Consider the following 21116-nt stretch of genomic DNA (forward strand, 5'->3'; position numbering starts at 1 on the left):
CAAAAACCATTAAACATATTTAAAGGGGGATGAGAAGGGAGATAAAGGTGATAGGAGTCTAAAATCTCAGTGCCTAAAAGAGTGATGGTTGCAGAAACACGAATCACACTTAAAAATAAGCTTCAACCTGCTTTTCAAAAACTGTGGCATGCAAAACGACAGAGTGCTGTGATGTGATAGATTATGCCAATAGCTCTTACTCAACTGGCATAAACTTGATGGGCCAAATAGCCTCTTGCTTCTTAATTTTTTGTTATAATTTGTTCTCTTAATTAAAATATACAATAAAAATACAAAATATCTTTTAAATGAAAATTGCCAACCACGCTTGAATGAATGGGGTTGTGCTGAATATGCCAGGTGTGGCTGTGTAAAGCTAACAGATCACATATAAAGTGTGCCTGGTGCTCGGCTCAGTAATTTACACAACACTGTTGGATTGATGGTGAGACGAAGGGCAGAATGCAAAGTTGGATGCATGCATCAGATCTCCAGCTGCTTCCCAATTTCTGTGCTGCTCTATGCTATGTTCAGAACATGCTACCAGCCAGCTAGTAGAACCTTTAGCTAGTCAGCAGGACAAACCTACATTTTGGAAATAAGGACAGATGGAGTGAATTTTGTAATGAAATAATTGTGATATTAATTTCATCTAATTGTCAATTAGTTTTACAATCTTGTGCTGATGTGATCTATTGAAGTTTTTTGTTTCACTACCCATGGTACAAATCAATTATCTGATAACCAATATCCTCTTAATATTTCCTCCTGCTAGCTGTTCTATTTTGTATCTAATTCAGCACGTCAATGTTTCCGATATCAAATGCAGGTCAATAAGAGTTTGTGTAGTTGATTTTGTGCAGAGCATACTTGTAGGTGCCAATCTAATTCCAGGCTCAGTCACAAGCCTGTGATGATTTAGCCAAGATCAGCCAGGTTGTTGGTGTATTGTTACAATTCTCTGCAGCTCATGTTTTCTGGGTTAAAAAGAAAAACCAGAGAGATTTCCTTTCTTAATTTCTATCAATTTGTTCCTGCTGGATATAAACTAGGCTGAGACCATGGTGATTCTCCCTGGGTTGTACTTTAGTTGTCTGGTTTCTGCATTCACTTATACAAAATAGCCAATTAGTTGAAGGACAGGAGAGTTGAAAAACTGTGATGTCTTCAGTTCCCCGATTAGTAATTTAATAATTCATCATACTCTAAAAGGAATGAACTGCATTTGTTTTCGTGTCCCTAGTGCATAAAATGCTCAAACTGCTTTCTGTTGATCATGAAACAGAAGACTGCAACTGGGAGGAATCGGAATTACAAAGACTTCCTTTTCCTCTCATATCAATTTTATTGTAACTGTCAAGATTTTATCTAACAAGTGTCCAAAAATAATTGGAGTGTTTTAGGACTAAATTATTGTCATGTTTTTGCCTAATACACCTGTCCATACTTTAACAGATGCATTAATTCATAGATAAGCTTTTAAAATAAAAACCAGTGAAACGTTATGAGCATATTAAGTGACAACATTGATAATGCCCACTGTTTGTTAAAAACTCTGGTGTCTGCAACTCTATCCTAACCATATACTTGTGTTGTTCGCAGATTCATATAATTTGTTAGAAGATGATTTTCTGTTATTTCAGATACACAAAATCAATGAATGTTCCCAATTATTTCACAATTTAGGGAAGTCAAATAACTTTAAAACCGAAAATTCAGTTGCCTACTCACCCCCTGCAGAGCAGCCTGTTGATCCATCGCTGGAACAGTAGCGCATCTCAATCCTCTGACGGCCAACATCTAACAAATTTGGGTCAGCCAAGCGTGCCTTGCACGTGTACCTAAATCTCTGCTCATAATGACCTCCATTGTCTGAGATGTTAACAGGTGTCCAGGGGGTCCAAGGAGTGGTTTTCTTCAGTTCTGGACATAGGTTAGTATTACAAAGTTGATATTCCTATGTGGGGTTTATAAAAACAAAATAAGAATCACAATTTTTTCATGATTAAAATTAAGGCAACAATGGGCTAGTTTTGCACAGTTGAAGTTAGCATTTATATTTTTATAGAGCACAAAAAGAGAATATCGACACAGTGAAAGTTAATCACTTCTAATGTAAAGAATGTGCAACACATTTGGTTCAACATATCCTACCAAGAGGATGGAATTCATTCCAGTTCTCAATCAGAAAGAAATGGGTTCCTTGAGTGATATTACAACAATATTTTAAGCAAATAATGGAAAATATAAAAAAGGCAATGATCCTAACAATATTATATTATTGTGTTTTGCCTCACGTACATTTTGTGGTCATGATCCCAGTGTCAGGTTGTTTATACCCACCTCAAGCAAGTACAAATTAGAAGCTGAAGTCTGGAAAACGAGTTCAAGAACAATTTTTTTGGGGGTGGTGGGGGTCTGAAACCACAATTCTTATATGTGGCATTTGTTTTTCTAGAGAAATGTTAATTTGAAAATTTAACATATCATACTGAACAATCCACTTTTTTTTTTTTGTGTCTGATAATAAAAAAAGCTTATTCAAGAAAACCAAAAAATTCTAGGTCCAAACACCAAAATTGAACTTTCATGTAATTATAAACTGTATTAATAAAAAGAATCAGAAAAAGTGTAGAGGTTGTTAACATCCGCATAACCAATCCAGACAATTCCATTTGGATTGGTTTTTGGGATGTTTACCCTTTTTCACTCTCTGCACTATATGATTTCTTTGTTTTACATTAGGAAACATTCTGTCAAAATAGCATTTCATTTTAGAAGCAGAAGTCCCTTTTACTCAGATGATGATGTTTTCTGCCAACTATTTTGTTTCTTCTTTATGTTGAATCGTTTGTGGCTAGACCTTTGCTGGTGTTAAATATTAAAATTCTTAAGTTCTATATCTCTCCACATCTGCAGTAACATCTGTTGTAACTCCAACTTGTGCAATCCTATCATATAATGTAATAATATTTTGGAACTAGGCTGGGAGACTGCTTGACTTTCAAGAATGCCACCTTAGCCTTGACAGGAACTCAATGGCAAATTGGATTGAATGTCACACAATGTTTACATCAGTTGGGTGAGGGAGGGAGGGGGATTGCAGATAGAGATCTCACTCATCTGTGCTTATCTATCCAATATGTACATACTTAATGAGAGGTTCCAAGTGCTTCGCACTATATCCACGTGCAATGATCCTACATTGACAAGGTTAATACCTGGGATGATTGCCCTATCATGAGCAGCTAAAGAAATTAGATCTATATTTTGTAAGAATGAAAGGTGATGTTATTGAAACATATAAAGTCAATGGGTATTTTTAAGGCAGAAAAAGATAGATTCTTGATTAGTACAAGTGTCAGGGGTTATGGGGAGAAGGCAAGAGAATGGGGTTAAGGGGGAAAGATAGATCAGCCATGATTGAATGGCAGAGTAGACTTGATGGGCCAATGGCCTAATTCTGATCCTATCACTTATGAACATGAGAACAGTCTGCGTTCGCCAATCTGATCTCCCGGTGGCCGAGCACTTCAACTCCCCCTCCCATTCCCAATCTGACCTTTCTGTCATGGGCCTCTAGTGAGGCCCACTGGAAATTGGAGGAACAGCACCTCATATTTCGCCTGGGCAGCTTGCAGCCCAGTGGTATGAACATCAACTTCTCCAACTTTAGATAGTCCCTCTGTCCCTCTCTTCCCCTCCCCCTTCCCAGATCTCCCTCTATCTTCCTGTCTCCACCTATATCCTTCCTTTGTCCCGCCCTCCTGACATCAGTCTGAAGAAGGGTCTCGACCCGAAACGTCACCCATTCCTTCTCTCCTGGGGTGCTGCCTGACCTGCTGAGTTACTCCAGCATTTTGTGAATAAACATTAAAACAGTGGTCACTGGCTCATCCATGAACACTTATCCACTTGGCCCTCCCAATTTCCTAAGACTAGATCGTGGGTTTCCCCCAAGTACTCCAGCTCCATAAAAATGCTTTAGTTGTTTAATTGACTATTGTAAACAGTGAGAGGAAATAAATAGCAGCAGCCAAGGAAAATAGTAAAAGGAATTGGACTAATGGGAGCCAGAGTGGGCTTAATGAGCCACACAGTTTCTTATATATCACCCTAAGTACAAGATTTTAAAAACTGTCCTTTTTAGCCAGAGACATTTCATCCTCATTCAGGGATATGGGGAGAAGGCAGGCATGGGTTACTGATTGTGGATGATCAGCCATGATCACAATGAGCTGGCTCGAAGGGCCAAATGTCCTCCTCCTGCACCTATTTTCTATGTTTCATCCTACCACTCTCATCCCTAGTTGTTCCTGCTCATTGATTTTGGAACTTCACTCCATGATAGCCTGTCTTACTCCCTCTATTAGAGAATGTGGGAAAAGTGTTGTGAAGGAAAATGGAGGAAAAAAAATGCTCTACCCCATCCTGCTGAAAGTCCCCCAAAAGGGACCTGTGACATTATTGTCAAGTATTTTTCCATTTGACTAGATAAAGGTGATCCAAAGCTCCAACTCCTGCTGCATTCAATGTCAAGAAGACGTCAAGAATATTGTATCTTGTATCCCTGTCATACATTAGCAATTTAGCCCCAAGATGTCTTAAATAACTGCCCTTTAGTTAATTTCCATATCCCTGAACCATTAGCGGCCAGGTTTAGACAGATGTTTCCCAGCTGCCTTTCCAAGAACTGGTTCAATATAATTTTTTTTAAATGGCACGTCTAAGCTAATGTTTTTAAATCGTTGAACAAGCGTAGAAGCATTTTTTTTTTTCTTATTCTAGTTTAGGAAGATATTTTCATTTGATGAAAGGAGTCTTGTAAAAACTTTCCTTGTGTTAGTTCAGGAACGAATGTTCAGCTCTAAATATATCTTGAATGACTGCCAGTTTTTGAAGATAAAAGGGTGGATTTCACTGTTCCAGTACTGGGACCAGATTGTGTTTAAAGTCAACTTCAGAGCAAAACAACTCCCCTTTTGGCTTATCCACCCCCTCAGCCAATTCTGACCTCAAAGATACAGTAGATTCATAGTTGCCCGCTCCGCTAGAAGGAAAATGGCTGTCTTACCAAAACATGCTCTAACACATCTTGCCAGATCTTCTCTGATATCGAATCTCAAGTCACTTTAGTGAAACTAGAATAAAAGCTGTTGTTGATAATGTTATTATAGGATTTTCTTTAAAGCGCATTTAAAGTCATTTGGTATATAGAAAGAGAATTTACTACAAATGCATTCAGTATCTGTATCATGGTTCAACCATCCACAATTTCTGCATTGATTTTTGCAGCAATGAAGCTTCTCAGGAGCACTTGAAATGGCAATGGATAAGTGAGACTAAGTCTGCACCAGTCCTGATTTCTGGGGATCTTCTAGAGGAATGAATGTTATTGTAGAAGATCAGAGCTGCAGCAATTTAAAAATGAAGGTTGAAAGGATTTTTTTACTCCCATGGCTCATTTTCCCATTTCTCCATGAACTGGGGTGAATGGTTTGCAGAAGAACTCAGCCTGAAGCCCTGCACTTGGTCCTTTTGCAGCCAGAAAATAAGAGAGGAGGCGGAGGCAGCAATCATAAAAGATATATACTCCAAAATTTACCAAGGGATCATCTGACGGTATTTTGATAACAATGACAGATTGCAATGATCTACCACTTTCAGATTGGAAATTTGATTCACATTGCTTTAACCGCAAGGTAATCTGATACAAAAGAGGTGGGAAGTCTTGGCCAAAAATTTGGTCTAAGTGTTGCTTTTTGTGGCAGCACATAGTGGGATGAAGGGAAGGAGGGAGACAGATGACTAGACTCAAATGAAGCAAATAGTTGGGATAAATTGTAGAGCTGAAGGACACAAAGAAGAAGCAAGGAATTGAGGGATTCATACAGGAAAGGTAAAATGGAAGTGCAGAAGGATTAAAGATGGTGTAGGTAAGAAGGAAAACAGAAATAAACAGAACCTTGTGTCTGATAAAATACAGGTGCAAATCTCATTATAACAACAGACGAAAGGGGGTTTGGTGTTACTAATTGCCACGATAACAGAGTAAGGAATTATCACTGTATAAGTAGTAAAAACAAACAACTGTAGTTGCTGGACAATACACAAAAGGACAAAAAGTGCTGGAGTAACTCAGCAGTTCAGGCAGCATCTCTGGAAAACATGGATAGGTGACCTTTGGGTCGAGACTCTCCTTCAGACTCTCGGTCCAGAACCAGGCCTGGAATCCAAGTGAGTTGACGGCCCTGGCCAGCTGGCCACCAGGATTGATAGAGTCAATGGCCGCAGTCCGCAGGCGGTCATAGTGCAGGTAAAGATCAGCGGTGGTGGTGACAGGCATGGCCTGGAAGCGGCACGAGCCGGGGGCAGCAGGGAGCCAGCCGACACTGCAAGAGGCTATGGTGACGGCGCAAGCCAGGGGTGGCACAGGCAGCCGCCGCTGTAAGAGGCAGGTAAGGCAGTGCAAGCAGAGTTTATTGTAGTTCACATACCTATAACTTGGGCACTATCCCCAAAACCAAACTGGTATAGTAATTATATTATTGAGGCAGCAGCCTCCTGATGTGAGAGATAGAGCTATACAGAACAAAAACAAGCCCGTTGGCACAACTCGTCCATGCCAACCATGATACCTATCTATTCTAATCCTATTTTTCAGCATTGGCCCTGATCTCTATTCTTCTCCTATTCAAATACCCGACCAAATGCCTTTTTAAAAATTGTAAGCATCTCTGCATATCTCTTCCCAGACAGCTTGTTCCATATAACCATCAACCCGCATACGAGATGCGACCTTTTGAGGTGTACAAGATCATGAGGGGCAATGCTAAAATGAACGCTCACGGTCTTTTTCCCCCCATGGCGGAGTATTCTGAAACTAGAAGGCACAGACTTAAGGTGAGAGGGGAAAGATTTAAGAGGGAACTCAGGGGCAATATTTTCACTCAGCGAGTAGTCTGTATCTGGAATGAACTGCCAATCGAAGCTGTAGAAGTCGATACAATTATAATTCTTAAAAGATATGGATAGAAAGATTTAGAAGGCCGTGGGCCAAATGGGGCAAGCACAGTATGCTAATGATGGAATGGACAAGGCAAGCCAATGAGCCTGTTTCCATGTTCTACAGCTTTATGAATCTATTACCAACTCTGATATTTGAAAGTCAGTGCAAGGTGGCTCTTTGAATCTGAAGAAACAGCAGCATGGCTTCATTATTGTGAACCACTGCAGTTGAGATCAAGATTGCCACCTTACTATTTAATAAATACCCATAGATGACAATGCAAAATCAAACATCTTTTAATTCACTCAAACCATTTTAGTCAAACACCTGTGCCTGTGACTCTCGGTGACACCATGCTTATTATACATGCTTATTGTAAGATCAGTAAACATAGCCCCCACCCTGCACACCCCAACCACTGCCACTTTGAAGAGCCGATGGTCTTTCTGATGTGCCTGAGCAACAACCTGCAGTGCATCACTAAAACTCATTAGATAGACAAAAAAAGCTGGTGTAACTCAACGAGATAGGCAGTATCTCTGGAGAGAAGGAATGGATGATGTTTCGGGTCGAGACCCTTCTTCAGACTCTGCAGAAGGGTCTGGACCAAAAACATCACACATTCCTTCTCTCCAGAGATGCTGCCTATCCCGCTGAGTTACTCCAGCTTTTTGTGTCTTTCTTCGGTTTAAACCTGCATCTGCAGTTCCTTCCTACACTAAAACTCACAAAATGAATCACCCATCCGAAAACAGGGCTGAGTTGTTCAAAGTTTATTCAGGAATCCAATCACACCATCACTGACTGCAAGATCAGGCAAGAAAATAAATGAAACTGGATTTATGAATTTCAATGCATGTTGCTACTTCAAAAGAATGGGGTCCTGAAAAGGTCACTGGTTTTAACTGTTAAAACAAAATGGAAATTCTTCTAATCGCTATGTAATTTTTATTTGTTTGAAATGAGTTCAGCTGACATCTCGATTTTTCACACTGTGGCATATTCTGTACACTAGGTGATACTGAAAAGATTTTGCTTTATTGGCTATTTTCACCGAGTAAAATTAACTTTACACTCAATTTGCTGCACACTATTTGTTTAAATTAAGATCATATTCCAGCCAAAGCAGAGAGTGTTGGCATTTGAAAGAATAATTATAACCTGGACAATGTTCAATTAAGTCTGTCATGGAATGCTATTGAAAAGGATGCAAATATCCTTTGATGTTATAACGATAAGCTTACCATGTTGCAACCCAGACAGTCGTCACCATTCTGACAGGTTCTTCTCCGAGCCTGAACCCCTCCCCCACATTGTGCAGTGCAACGTTCCCATGAACCCCAAGGAGTCCAGAATGTGTATGGAGGGCACTGTAGATGCTCATTGCAATACCTAGAAAGGAAACACGCCAAATTACACACTCATAGAGTGATTATCATAGAAAATAAAGAGCGAATCGTTATAGCCTCACTTCCTTTTTGATATAACTCGCACTCTCTGTTCATTTGGTAAAAGTAAGGCAGCAAGGTGGTGCAGCGGTAGAGCTACTGCCTTACAGCGTCAGAGACCCGGCTTCGATCCTGACTGCGGGTACTTGTCTTACAGAGTTTGTTCATTCTCCCCGAGACCTACGTGGGTGTTCTCCGAGATCTTCGGTTTCCTCCCGCACTCTAAAGATGTACAGGTTTGTAGGTTAATGTCCCTAGTGTGTGCATGTAGGATAGTGTTAGTGTGCGGGTATCGCTGGTCGGTGTGGACTCGGTGGGCTGATGGGCCTGTTTCCACGCTGTCTCGAAACTAAACACTAAAACTAAGGCAGTACCTTCTTAAGATAAGATAATATAAGGAACTCAAAAGACATCGCCAGTATTGTACAAATTGGAAGAAAACTTTGCAATGCAGGCATAAATGTGACACTATAATGAAAATAAAGTACCTTTAAAATTATATTACATGGGAATTAAACACAACAATAAAACTGTCTAACCACGGATGATTAATGTTTCCAACATCAGTAAAAGAGGCTGCCTTCATACTCTCCCTCAGAACTTGGAATGTAATGAACAGCTCACTGGCTTTAGGATTTTGTTGAGTATGATGGAGCTTTGGTTCAGTACAGCTGATTAAGTACAATGGTAGCATGATAATCAAATGATTCACTGAAAGGAAGTTTTGCTGAATCTGGCAACATTATTATGAAAAACTTTCTCAGAGACATCTATCATATCTAATTGTGAATGCTGTTGAATGATGAGATGGTAGATTGGTAAATCACTGGTGTATAATGAGCACGTGACCACACTTCTGCCAACATTTTAATGCAAGTAAAACTTAGGTATTCTGAATTATTGGTAATATTTTTCTTTGTTTTTATTTTGTCTATCTTTCCAGGCCATGCCACCGTGATGAATTTTGCCTCCGAGCAACAAAGGCTAATAAGAGACAGGTATTTCAACCGTGAAGAGTTTGGATATATTAAGTAGGAAGATGCGATCTGCACTAGGTTGGCAAAGGAATCAAACACAAAATAAGGAATATCATCTTAAAGTAACAGCTTAACCACTTCTGCATGGCCTGCCTGACAGCCTTCACATGGCAAGGAAATGTTCTACTGTGTTTAATCAGACAGATTCCGTTGCAAACAATCCTCCCCAGCATTTATACATGGCAGAAATAATCACAGATCAGGTGGCAGGAAATGTCAGAAGAATGTCTGCTGACAGAACACCAAAGGAACGATTTATGGAGAGATGACTAAGGGACAAAGGTCACATGGTTTGGTTTCGTCAAGTTTTTTTAGTTTAGTTTCTTGTCACGTGCACCGAGGTACAGTGAAATGTTTTTTGTTGTTGCGTGCCATCCAGTCAGTGGAAAGACTATACAATGACGACAATCAAGCCGTCCACAACTGTAGAAGTTGATGAGAGTTGTTGGGGACATGCCAAACTTCCTCGTTGCTGGTAACATTTACTCCTAAGAACTTGAAGCGTTCGATCATTTTTACTTCGGCGCCATCAATGTATGTGTACTGCTTCGCTTCCTGAAGTCGATAACAATCCCCATGTCTTGCTGACAATGAGGAAGAGGTTGTCTTATGGTTATGGGGTTCTCAATCTCCTTCATGTATGCAACCTGGTCATTATTTGATTTCTGCCCCACTACACTGGTGTCACCTGCAAACTTTATTTTCAAGATGGTGCCTTTTGTGGCGACATGTTGCCAGCAGCACAGCAGAAAATATAATAGTTCGCAGCTTACTTGTAAAAAAAACAGCAGAAACCAGAGCTGTAACTGACAAGCTGCTGATACATTTAAACGCATTAGCGCTATTATGATCTACCGGCAGCAACAGAGCTGCAGACTAAGGGAATTCCCAATCGCTGGGGAATCCCCGACCTGGTGGAGGATCGCAGGAACAGTAAGTACTGTGCCTGGAAACACCGGGAAGGCCTCCATGGTGTCCGGAAACGTGGCCGACGGGCAGTCCTACAAGTCAGACTGAAGCACAGGGGACTACGACCCCCTCTCCCTACCATCCTACTAGCCAATGTACAATCACTGGAAAATAAAGTGTTGGACATAAGGTCAGGGCTGCTTTATCAAAGGGAGCTGAGGGAATGCTGCGTGTTCTGTTTCACAGAGACATGGCTCACCCCCAGCTCCCCAGACTCAGCCGTCCAGCCTGAAGGTTTCCCCATTTCAAGGTATGGGCCGAACGCATCCATCTGGGAACGACTGTGGGGGCATCTGCCTCATGGTCAACTCTTCGTGGTGCTCAGACGTGGCAGTTCTGTCTAACTCCTGCTCTCCGCACTTGGAACATCTGGCGGTGAAGTGCCGCCCCCTCTACCTCCCGAGGGAATTCACCTCCATCATCCCGACCGCGGTCTGCATCCCACCCCAGGCAGGCGTCCATCCAGCATTGGAGGAGCTACAGCACGCCGTGGTCAACAAGCACCAGGCTGCGTACCCTGAAGCCTTTACCACCATAGCCGGGGACCTCCACAAAGCCAACCTGAAAAAATCACTCCCAAACTACCACCAACATGTCTCCTGCAGCAGCAGAGGATTAAACGCCTTTGACCACTGCTATATAATCATCAAAGATGCCTATCGCTCCATCCCTCTCTCTCACTTCGGGAAATCCGACCATTCAGCGGTGCTGCTTCTTCCTGCATACAGTCAGCAACTGAAGAGCGCACCCCAGAGGTGAGGACTGCACAGAGTTGGTCTGAGGAGGCAGACGAACAACTACAGGACTGCTTGGAGTCAGTAGACTGGGCAATGTTCAAGGACTCTGCAAAGGACCTGAATGAATTCGCCACAGTCGTTACAGACTACATAAGGAAATGTGCGGAGGACTGTGTTCCTACAAAAAACCATCCGAGTGTTTCCTAACCAGAAGCTTTGGATGAACCAGGAGATCCGCATTCTTCTGAAGACCAGATCTTCTGAAGACTCATATTTTCGTAACTTGCATAAAAATGCAAAATTTCTGGTTGGAGATTTTTAAAATAGTTTCTAAAGTTATCAATAAGCAATTGGATATGGATCCAAAATTAATTATATTAGGATTATCAGAACATACTACAAACTTTACAACAAGTCAGGTACATTTTCTTGATTACAGTTTAATAACTGCGAAAAAATTAATACTTAAATTTTGGAAAAAACCAATAACCCCCACAATCAAAATGTGGACTACGGAAATGACAGAGACCCTGCATTTGGAAAAAATAAGATTTGCCTTAATTGACAAACCTGAGTTATTTTTTAAAATATGGTCTCCATTTATTGAATTTTTAGAAAAGTAAATGGGTTTGGCACAGGACTAAAATAATTTTTTTTAGTTAAAAGTTGAAACTTGAGCTTAGGGTTGGATGTACAACTGTGGTTATTGTCTCCCGGATCTACCCCCTTTAATTTTTATAGTTATACCTTTTTTTAAATTTTCTTATTCTCTCTATAGTTTTGTTTTTTTTTTCTTTCTGCTTTATTTTTTATTTTCTCTCTTTAAAAATTTAAAATTTGAGGCTATGTAAGAACTTTGTAACAAATTTGTCTTTTATTTCTATTTGTACATATGCTTTTCAAAAATAAAAATTTTTAAAATATTTTTTTTTTAAAAAACCATCCGAGTGTTTCCTAACCAGAAGCTTTGGATGAACCAGGAGATCCGCCTTCTTCTGAAGACCAGATCCCGGGCATTCAGGTCTGGCAACGCAGAGGTCTATAAGAAGTCCAGATGCGACCAAAAGGGACTTCCGCTCAAAGCTTTGAGAGGTTGATTATAGTGCATATCAACTCCTACCTCAACAAGAACTTCGACCCATTATAGTTTGCCTACCGTCACAACTGATCAACGGAGGATGTGATCTCACTGGCTCTCCACTCCGTATTGGACCACTTGGACAATAAAAACACTTACGTCAGGCTGTTGTTTGTAGACTACAGCTCGGCATTCAATACCAGCATCCCCTCCAAACTGCCTACCAAGGACCGGCCAAGCTGGCCATCCGCGAGTCATGGCGCCTGGCTGAAGAGGGCTCTGCCCAAGCCAGCTGCCTGCCCCTTTTCCGGGGTTACGTCTGCGCCCAGGTGGTGTTAGGGAGGGACTACGCACTGTCCACGGGCGCCTGGGGGATTTCCGGGACCGCTGGGCACTGCAGGGGGTTGAATGCATCCTTGACAAGGGTTGTAAGATAGTTGTACAATAGTTTATTGCTTGTCTTGTATTATGGTGGTGGGTTCTGTTTTGTTTTATTGTATTGTAAATTTTATTTTAACATTTGAATAAATATTTTTGATTAAAAAAAAAAGCTGGTTACCAAGCTCAGGAACTGGGTCTCTGCGCATCCCTCTGCAATTGGATCCTCAACTTCCTCGTCCACAAACCACTGTCTGTTCGAATTGGCAGAAATACTTCTTCCTCTAACAATCGGTATGGGAACATCTCAATGCTGCGTGCTCAGCCCCCTGCTCTACTCACTCTATACTCATGACAGTGTAGGCGGACAGTTCGAACTCCATCTTCAAGTTCACCGACGACACCACCGTTGTTGGACGGATTACAGATGGTGATGAGTCAGAGGATAGAAGTGAGATCGACCGATTGACCAAATGGTGCCAGCACAACAACCTGGCTCTCAATATCAGTTAAACCAATGAAACAATTGTGGACTTTGGAAGAGGAAAGATGAGAACACACAATCCAGGATCCTGAAAACTCTAATGTTCAGGTTCAGGAACAGCTTCTTCCCTACAGCCATCAGGCTATTAAACACTATAACCTCAAATAAGCTCTGAACGTCAGTAGACTATTATTATTATTATTGCACTCCCCAGGGCCCTGCCAGTCACTGTGAAGGTCCTGCCCTGGTTTGACTTCCCAAAATGCAACACCTTGCTCTTAACTGCCATTCCTCATCCACCGCTGAAGTTCCTGCGATAATTTTTGATAACCATCTTCACTATCTATGATACCACTGACTTTAGTGTTTTCTGCAAACTTATTAAACATGCCATGTCTAATCTCATCCAAATCATTGATATGAACTGCTAGCAGCAAAGGCTCCAGCACCAATCTCAGAGGAATCCCACTCGTTACAGGCCTCCAGTCTGAAATATAATCTTCCATCATCACCATCTGCTTCCTTCCATTAAGCCAATTCTCTATTCAGTCAGCTGGCTCTCCCTGGATTCCATACAACTAACCTTCCAGAGCATTTTACCTTGTAGAACCTTATCAAACCTGATACTACCAAATTCATTTCCAATTCTTAAACATATAATCCTGTATTTAAACAGCAAGTTTGGATTAGAAGTGGAAGCACCCATCAGTAATAATTAAGGATTAAGGACGTGCATCGAGGTGGATAATGCAGGTGAGGCCCTAAATAGGATTAAATTTCCCCATTCATATGAATAGGAATTTGGAACCCAGAGTGCAGGTGGAGAGTGTCAGTTTTTTTTAAAACTGGTTTTCAACCAAGGGCATTTTATTTGTTTTTTTTATAATTTTAAATTTTAATTTAAAAGAAATGGTTTTTGCAAACCTCTGAGTGCATTTAGAATCTTTATTCAAAAAGCTTACCACTGTTAACAAAACAAATTTCACACCAGCATCATGTTTTGGAGAAAGGCTGTTGGGACATCTGGAGGCAGGGCCTCAGCCACATGCTACCAAAAGCCTTGCCACACCTTGCCAGATGCCTCTTGGATGCAAGCAGCTAGATCCACCTATCCCATCCAGCCTAGGCAAGTGTGAGCATGTGGCAGGCTCAATCCAGCTTGATTCACCACAGCCATGAGTAAAAAACAGAATCTCGTTGTTCCATTACAGCTCCATTTGCTTTAGGGAATCAGTTCTGATGCAATGAACACCAAGATCTTTAGCATCCTGACTAATATATTTATAGGCTGTTCCTCCTTTAAGTCAAGGAGTCATGGAGCTATGCAGCATGGAAACAGGAACTTTTCCCCCAACTCACCCATGCCAAACACATTGCCTAATATTCCACCAATTCTTTCCTGCCCATGCACCTATCTAAGTGTCTTTAAATGTCATATTTCTACTTGCCTCTACCACATTTTCTGGCAGCTCATTCCATGCACATATTCCCCTACTGTGTGAAAAAAACTGCCCTTCAGACCCTTTTAAATCTTTCCCCACTCACTTTTAAACCTGTGCTCTCTAGTTTAAGTACCCTTTCCTGAGGAAAAGGCTCTAACTATTCACCTTATCTCTGCCCTCATGATTTTACAAACCTTAGAAAGTCACCACTCTGCCTCCTACGCTCCAAGGAATATCGACCTGGCCTATCCAGCCTCTCCTTATAATTCAAACCTTCCCGACCCCATAAAATCTTTATACATCTTATTTGCACCCATTAGATTTTCTGTGCTCAGATGCTTGCATATCACCAATGAAAATTCTACAGCATCTCTGAAGGCTATAATAATATCCATGTATGGAAAATAAAATAGTAAGCAGGCTCACAATAAGAACATAAACTAAAGTGCTGATTTCTAGCAGCTGCAGGGCATAAGTGACATAGAACAAGGACTAATACACCCAGACCTTGGCAAACCCCATGGCTCAAAACAATCCATGGGGCCTCAGTGCTCTACAAACGCTGCTGTCTGCTCAGGTTTTGTGAACTTGCCAAGCAGCTGCACGCAAAGGATTCTGCTAATCACAGCCATCTGACATATGGAAACATAAAACATAAAACAGCAAAGGGATTTTAATACAGTATAATCACACCGTATAGACAGAGCCTTTTATAGATAAAACACAATTCCTTTCTTGCAAATATTGTTCAAACTGTACAAAATGAAATCATCAAGGATTCTGGATGAATTAAAATAATATGCATGAAAAATAATGGGGAGGGTTTTGTCTTAAAGACCTCTTTCTTCCCAAGGTACTGAGTTACCCATTTAACAAGTTCACATTTATTTCTAAAATATCTATGCAGGTTCATAAAGCATTACTTTTTTTTCTACCTAAGATCGATTACTGAAAAAATCCCACAGCACAGCTCCAAATTAAAAATAATGGCCAAGTTTCCAAGTTCTATTGGCAGCACTTCAAGATAGACTGCAGTCTATTGCGTTAAAGACCAAATCTCTACACCTACTGCCTCAATAATTATAGATTAGTATTGTCATATACACCAGGGTGCTATGAAATTCCTTTTCACATGAAGCTCAGAGTACACAGGAAAACATACAGTAATGACAAACACAACACGAAGTAGAACAATGAGTGCAAGGCAGTAGAATGATGCCAGATTGCAGTGGACCCGGACACACTACAATTTGCCTACCCCCACATTGGAGTACCTGAAGCTCAATGGCTCCCCACTCTGCACTGGATCACTTGGACAATTTTAAAAAAACATATGTCAGGCTATTGTTCACAGACTACAGCTCGTCATTCAACACAACCACCCCCTCCAAACTGGTTACCATGCTCACAGAACTGGGTCTCTGTCCATCCCACTGCAACTGTAATAACGTGAAAAGAGAACGGCAGGGGTGGCAGGTGCTCTTGGTCTCCAGCATCCTGATGCAATGATCTGTGAAGGTGGACCACCAGACAGAAGCAATGAACCTGTGATGGACTGAGCTGTGTTCATCACTCTCTGCAGGTTCAGGCAGCCAAGAGCAAAGCAGTTGCCATACCAGCTGAGATGTACCCCGTAAGAATAATTCCTATACTGCATGCATAGAAGTTCGAGACAATCCTCATGGACAAATCTTCTCAGTCAACTAAAGAAAATAAATAAACTAATGTGCTTTCTTGATCATGACATCCGCGTTAAGGGACTAGGTTAGATTGTTCGTGATATGGATGCCTCCGAATCTGAAGCTTTTAACCATCTCCACAACCGGTCCATTGATGTTGCCAGAGTTGTGCTCACCTCCTCACTTTCTTAGGTCAACAAGTAGATCTCTTGTCTTGCTGATGTTCAGGACTAGTTTACTCTTTTGACCCTATGACACAAGATTCTCAATCGCTTTCCTGTATATCTCACATTTGTTGTAGATCAAGCTGACAACAATGCTATCATCGGTGAACTTAAAGATCAAATTCGCATTGTACATGACCACACAGTCATGGGAGTACAGGGAGTAGAACATGGAACGGAGCATAAACCTCTGATGAGCACCAGTGTTAAGGATCATGGTGAGGAAAGGCCATGATAAATTCCAACCAATGGAGGTCTGCTGGTCAAAAAGGACAGAAGCCATTTGCAGTTGGAGGCCCCAAGGCCAAGATCCAACAGTTTAGGGATGAGCTTAGTTGGTAGTATGATATGGAAGGCTGAGTTACATTTAGTGAATAGCATCCTTGGAATTTAAACATGGAATTAAATTAATGTATTTTTGATATAAAGTAATAGTTTCCTTTCACTCCAATAGGAAAGATTTGCAAACAAAATGGACGTGAACACAATAAAAAAGATTTTATTTTGCAAACAATGAAAAAACTGCACTAAACTGCATCTAGTGAGGAAAAAAACAAGGAATTGCAAAATGCCATCTAACATTTTTTTAAGCTAAAAGTCATTTTTGGCTTAAATAAAATATCTGGAAAATCTTGCCATGTTACTTTTTTAGTGAAAAGGCAGATTTAAGTCTCAGAAGTAATTTGTCAGGCAGGATTTCTACTCCTATACTTGCTGGCAGATCACTGTGTTATGAAGCAAACCACCTGGACCATCATATTTCTTCACCTATTTTGTGTGGTTCCTTGCCGATGCAGTCATTAATAACACATCTAGTTAAAAAAAAAATCTCCAGACTGACAATATCTAAAACATCGGAGTTATATAGTTTAAATAATGTCTCCCACCTGGGACCATTTTTAATTGCCAATCTGTCTCCAATTAAGAATGCGTAGAAGTGGCCATTGTCTGATCAGCAAATACTGAACCCTGGCATTTACAAACATCTTTCTTGTTGGAGCCCAATTCTAAAAATTATTTTGAATCTTTACCCTCATATCTTATCACATTCTTTGTGCAAATTATCTTTCGCCTATGACTCCCAAAAAGTCATTGAATCTCGCTGAAATATTGATGGATTTTGGCAGGCCTCTGATGCTGTAATGAATGCTCATTCTTGATATGTGAATCTAGGTGATAAGTGTCAGCAAGTTATTTAAAAGAAGTCATCATGCCTAATGATGAACGTCTTTACTCAACAGCTAAAAAGTGCTTGAGTAAATCAGCAGGTCAGGCAGGACCCTGGAGAACATAGAAAGGTGTCATTTCAATTTGGGACCCTTCTTCAGACTGCCTTCACCTATCCAGGAATGATACCTGACCTGCTGAGTTACTCCAGCAGTTTGAGGACTTTTGTAAACCAGCAACTGCAGTCGAAAGAAGGAATTGCAAATGCTGGTTAATACACAAAAGGACACAAAGTGCTGGCGTAACTCAGCAGGTCAGGCAGCAACACTGGAGAAGATGGATAGGTGGGATCGAAACCTTCTTCAGACTCCATGCTCTTCAGAGATGCTGCCTGACCTGCTGATTTACTTTGCAGAGAGGTTTGCTGGTGCTACTCAGGAGGGTTTAAATTAGAGGCAGAGGAGTGGGAACCAGTGTACTAGATCAGAAAATGGAAGGAGTTATGGGAAGGCAGAGGTTATGACCAGTAAGTCTCAAAGGAAGGGCAGGCAGGAAGAGGTGAAGGAATATGGTGATGTTGACAGACAATAAAGTGTGTTTATTTCAATGCGAGATGTATCATTGTGAAAGCAGATGAACCAAACTTGGATTAGAATTTAGGCTTATGTTAGCAGTGCGGTAATGGAGAGGAAGGTGGAAAGGGAGACTGTTAAGTGTTGTACTTTGGGAAGTCAAATGCAGAGAAAAATATGTAACACTTAACCCTTAACAACATTGATGTACAGAGGAGTCTTAGGGGCCAAGTCCATAACTACCTGAAAGTGGCAACCCAGGTGTTTCGAGTGGCAATGAAGGTATATGGTATGCTTACAGGTCAGGACACTGAGTACAAGAGTCAGGGAGTCATGATGCAGCTTTATAGGACTTTGTTTCGGCCGCATTTGCAGTGTCATGTGCAGTTCTGGTCGCCTCATTACAGGAAAGATGTGGCGGCTTTGGAAGGGTACAGAGGAGGTTTACCGGAATTATGCCTGAATTAGGGGCTATTAGCCACAGGGAGCGGTTGAACAGACTTGAAATGTTTTCTCCAGAATTCCAGAAGTTGCAGGAATTCCTAGTAGAGTATATAAAATGATGAGAGGCATTCCTAGTAGAGTATATAAAATGATGAGAGGCATTCCTAGTAGAGTATATAAAATGATGAGAGGCAAATTTTTAGGGTAATTTTTTTTATTTTTTAGATTTTTAGAGATACAGTGCAGAAACAGGCCCTTCGGCCCACCGGGACTGCGCCGCCCAGCGATCCCCGCACATTAACACTATCCTACACCCACTAGGGACAATTTTTACATTTTCCCAGCCAATTAACCTACAAACCTGTACGTCTTTGGAGTGTGGGAGGAAACCGAAGATCTCGGAGAAAACCCACGCAGGTCACGGGGAGAACGTACAAACTCTGTACAGACAGCACCCGTAGTCAGGATCAAACCTGAGTCTCCGGCGCTGCATTCGCTGTAAGGCAGCAACTCTACCGCTACGCCACCGTGCTGCCCTGGCAAAAGTTCATGTATTGTAAAGTCAGAACCTTTTTCCCAAAATGGAAAAATCACATACTAGAGGGCACAGCATTAAGGTGAAAGGGGCAAAAGCTTAAAGGAAATGTGTGGGGCAAGATTTTTCTTTTAAACCATTGATGTCAAAGCAGCCACAGCCAGACATAAAAACAGTTTTTTTCCCACGAGTAGTAGTTCTACTCAATAACCAAAATCTGTAGTCTCTTTTTTGCTCAGGTGTATTTTTACCCACATGTTTAGACCGTGATGTTGTATCCTTAATGTTTTGATGTGTTTATGCTTTACTCTTAACTGTTAACTGTATGTTTGTGTTGTCATTTGTGAGCAGAACACCAAGGCACATTCCTTGTATATGCACATACTTGGCCAATAAACTTATTCATTCATTCATTCATTCATTCATTCATTCATGTGTTAAGTGCCTGGAAGACGCTGCTGGGGGTGGTGGTTGAGGCAGATATGATAGTGGTACTTGAGACTTTTGGATAGGCATATGGATATGCATTGAATGGTGCGATATGGATTATGTGCAGGCAGAAAAGAGTTGTTCTTGGCATTATGTTTGGCACAGACATTGTGAGCCAAAGTGGGCCATTCTTGTGTTGTACTATCTATTTCTAATTAAGAAACTCGAACAAATTCTGAAATTGGGACACAGCATTAATTACAAGGGGGTGACATTTATTGCAAAGAATTGCAGAATGAATCAGCTAAAATGTGCAAGGTGGTGAAATTGTGCCATGTGAAGTTTGATGTAGATAGGTGCAATCCCTATAAAGGAAGAAACAACATGTCACAGCTCCATGGATGTCATAAAATAGTCCACCCGAGGTCAATCCTGCTCAACCTGTCCAAACCACCACAATGAATTAGTGCATACTGAACTCTGCAGTTAAGATTTTCTCTGATTTATTATTGGCTTGCTTCAGCGCTCATTTACAGTTATTTCTGGTAATTTGGGGGAAAAATCTTCTGACCAACATTCTCGGTGTTCTTTTAAAGCAAACCCTATCCTATATTTTATATCCTCATTTCACTGATTTATGGGAATCAGTTTTAACTACAAATTCCACAAATCCTTTGGAAAAACACCCCTCCAATTAACTTCTCCATTTCTTTTCCCTAGCATCAACCACACCATGGACAAAACACCCCACACCCACCTGCTCCACCTTACCAATTACAGCATTCTATTCTTCCATCAGAACTCTGTCGATGTTTCTTAACCACCAATGGAGACCTAATCTTACAAGGGTCACAGCCTAGAAAATCAATGTTGTAGACCTATTTCTGACATGTTCGCAATGAAAGTGACCCCTCTGGTAGAGCAGAAATGCAGAAGCATTCAACCGTAGTATCATTCTTGTGAATTTGTTTTGTATCATTTCCATGGCTAGAATAAATTTGCAATTTTTAGGACCCCCGAATAGAATAGTTCATTAATCATAGCTCGGCTAACATCTTGTCAAACCTTCAAAATCTTCTGATTTAAAAATAAAGGATTGAACTAAATTATATGAAAAGGAAAAAATATCTTTAATGTGGCCCTTCTATGCACATTACACACAATTGAGCCTGCTTAAAATCAACATGACTGTATGTACAACGTTAAAAAAGTAACATTTTCACAGGAGACATATCATAATGCATGAACCCAATTCAGGTCAGGTTGACTGCTGTGATTTATGCCTTTAGTGAAACATGATAGTGACACTACAAAATTGCTGAATCTGGAGTACAGGTTAAATGTACAGCTTCAAAAGAAACTGAAATGTTTATAATGTATTGGTTTAAAAAGGATTTGTAACTTAATATATTTTTGACAGTTTTCATTAATAGATTGAAAAGATTTATGCATTTTTCAAGAAACCCACAAAAATAAGAGCTCCC

General features: G+C 40.8%; 1 protein-coding gene across 6 annotated transcripts in view; it reads right to left on the bottom strand.

Moving 5' to 3' along the window:
• Nucleotides 1–21116, bottom strand: part of sema5a (sema domain, seven thrombospondin repeats (type 1 and type 1-like), transmembrane domain (TM) and short cytoplasmic domain, (semaphorin) 5A) — a 146166-nt gene that overhangs the window by 19541 nt on the left and 105509 nt on the right. For all 6 annotated transcript variants that reach the window (XM_078423235.1, XM_078423209.1, XM_078423199.1 and 3 more), the window contains 2 exons: nt 8254–8401; nt 1732–1957 (listed from right to left, as the gene is read on the bottom strand). In XM_078423235.1, the coding sequence (XP_078279361.1) occupies nt 1732–1957; nt 8254–8401 (374 nt within the window). The remainder of the gene's footprint in view (nt 1–1731; nt 1958–8253; nt 8402–21116) is intronic.

The sequence above is a fragment of the Rhinoraja longicauda genome, chromosome 2 (genome assembly GCF_053455715.1).
Source record: "Rhinoraja longicauda isolate Sanriku21f chromosome 2, sRhiLon1.1, whole genome shotgun sequence".
NCBI lineage: Eukaryota > Metazoa > Chordata > Chondrichthyes > Rajiformes > Arhynchobatidae > Rhinoraja > Rhinoraja longicauda.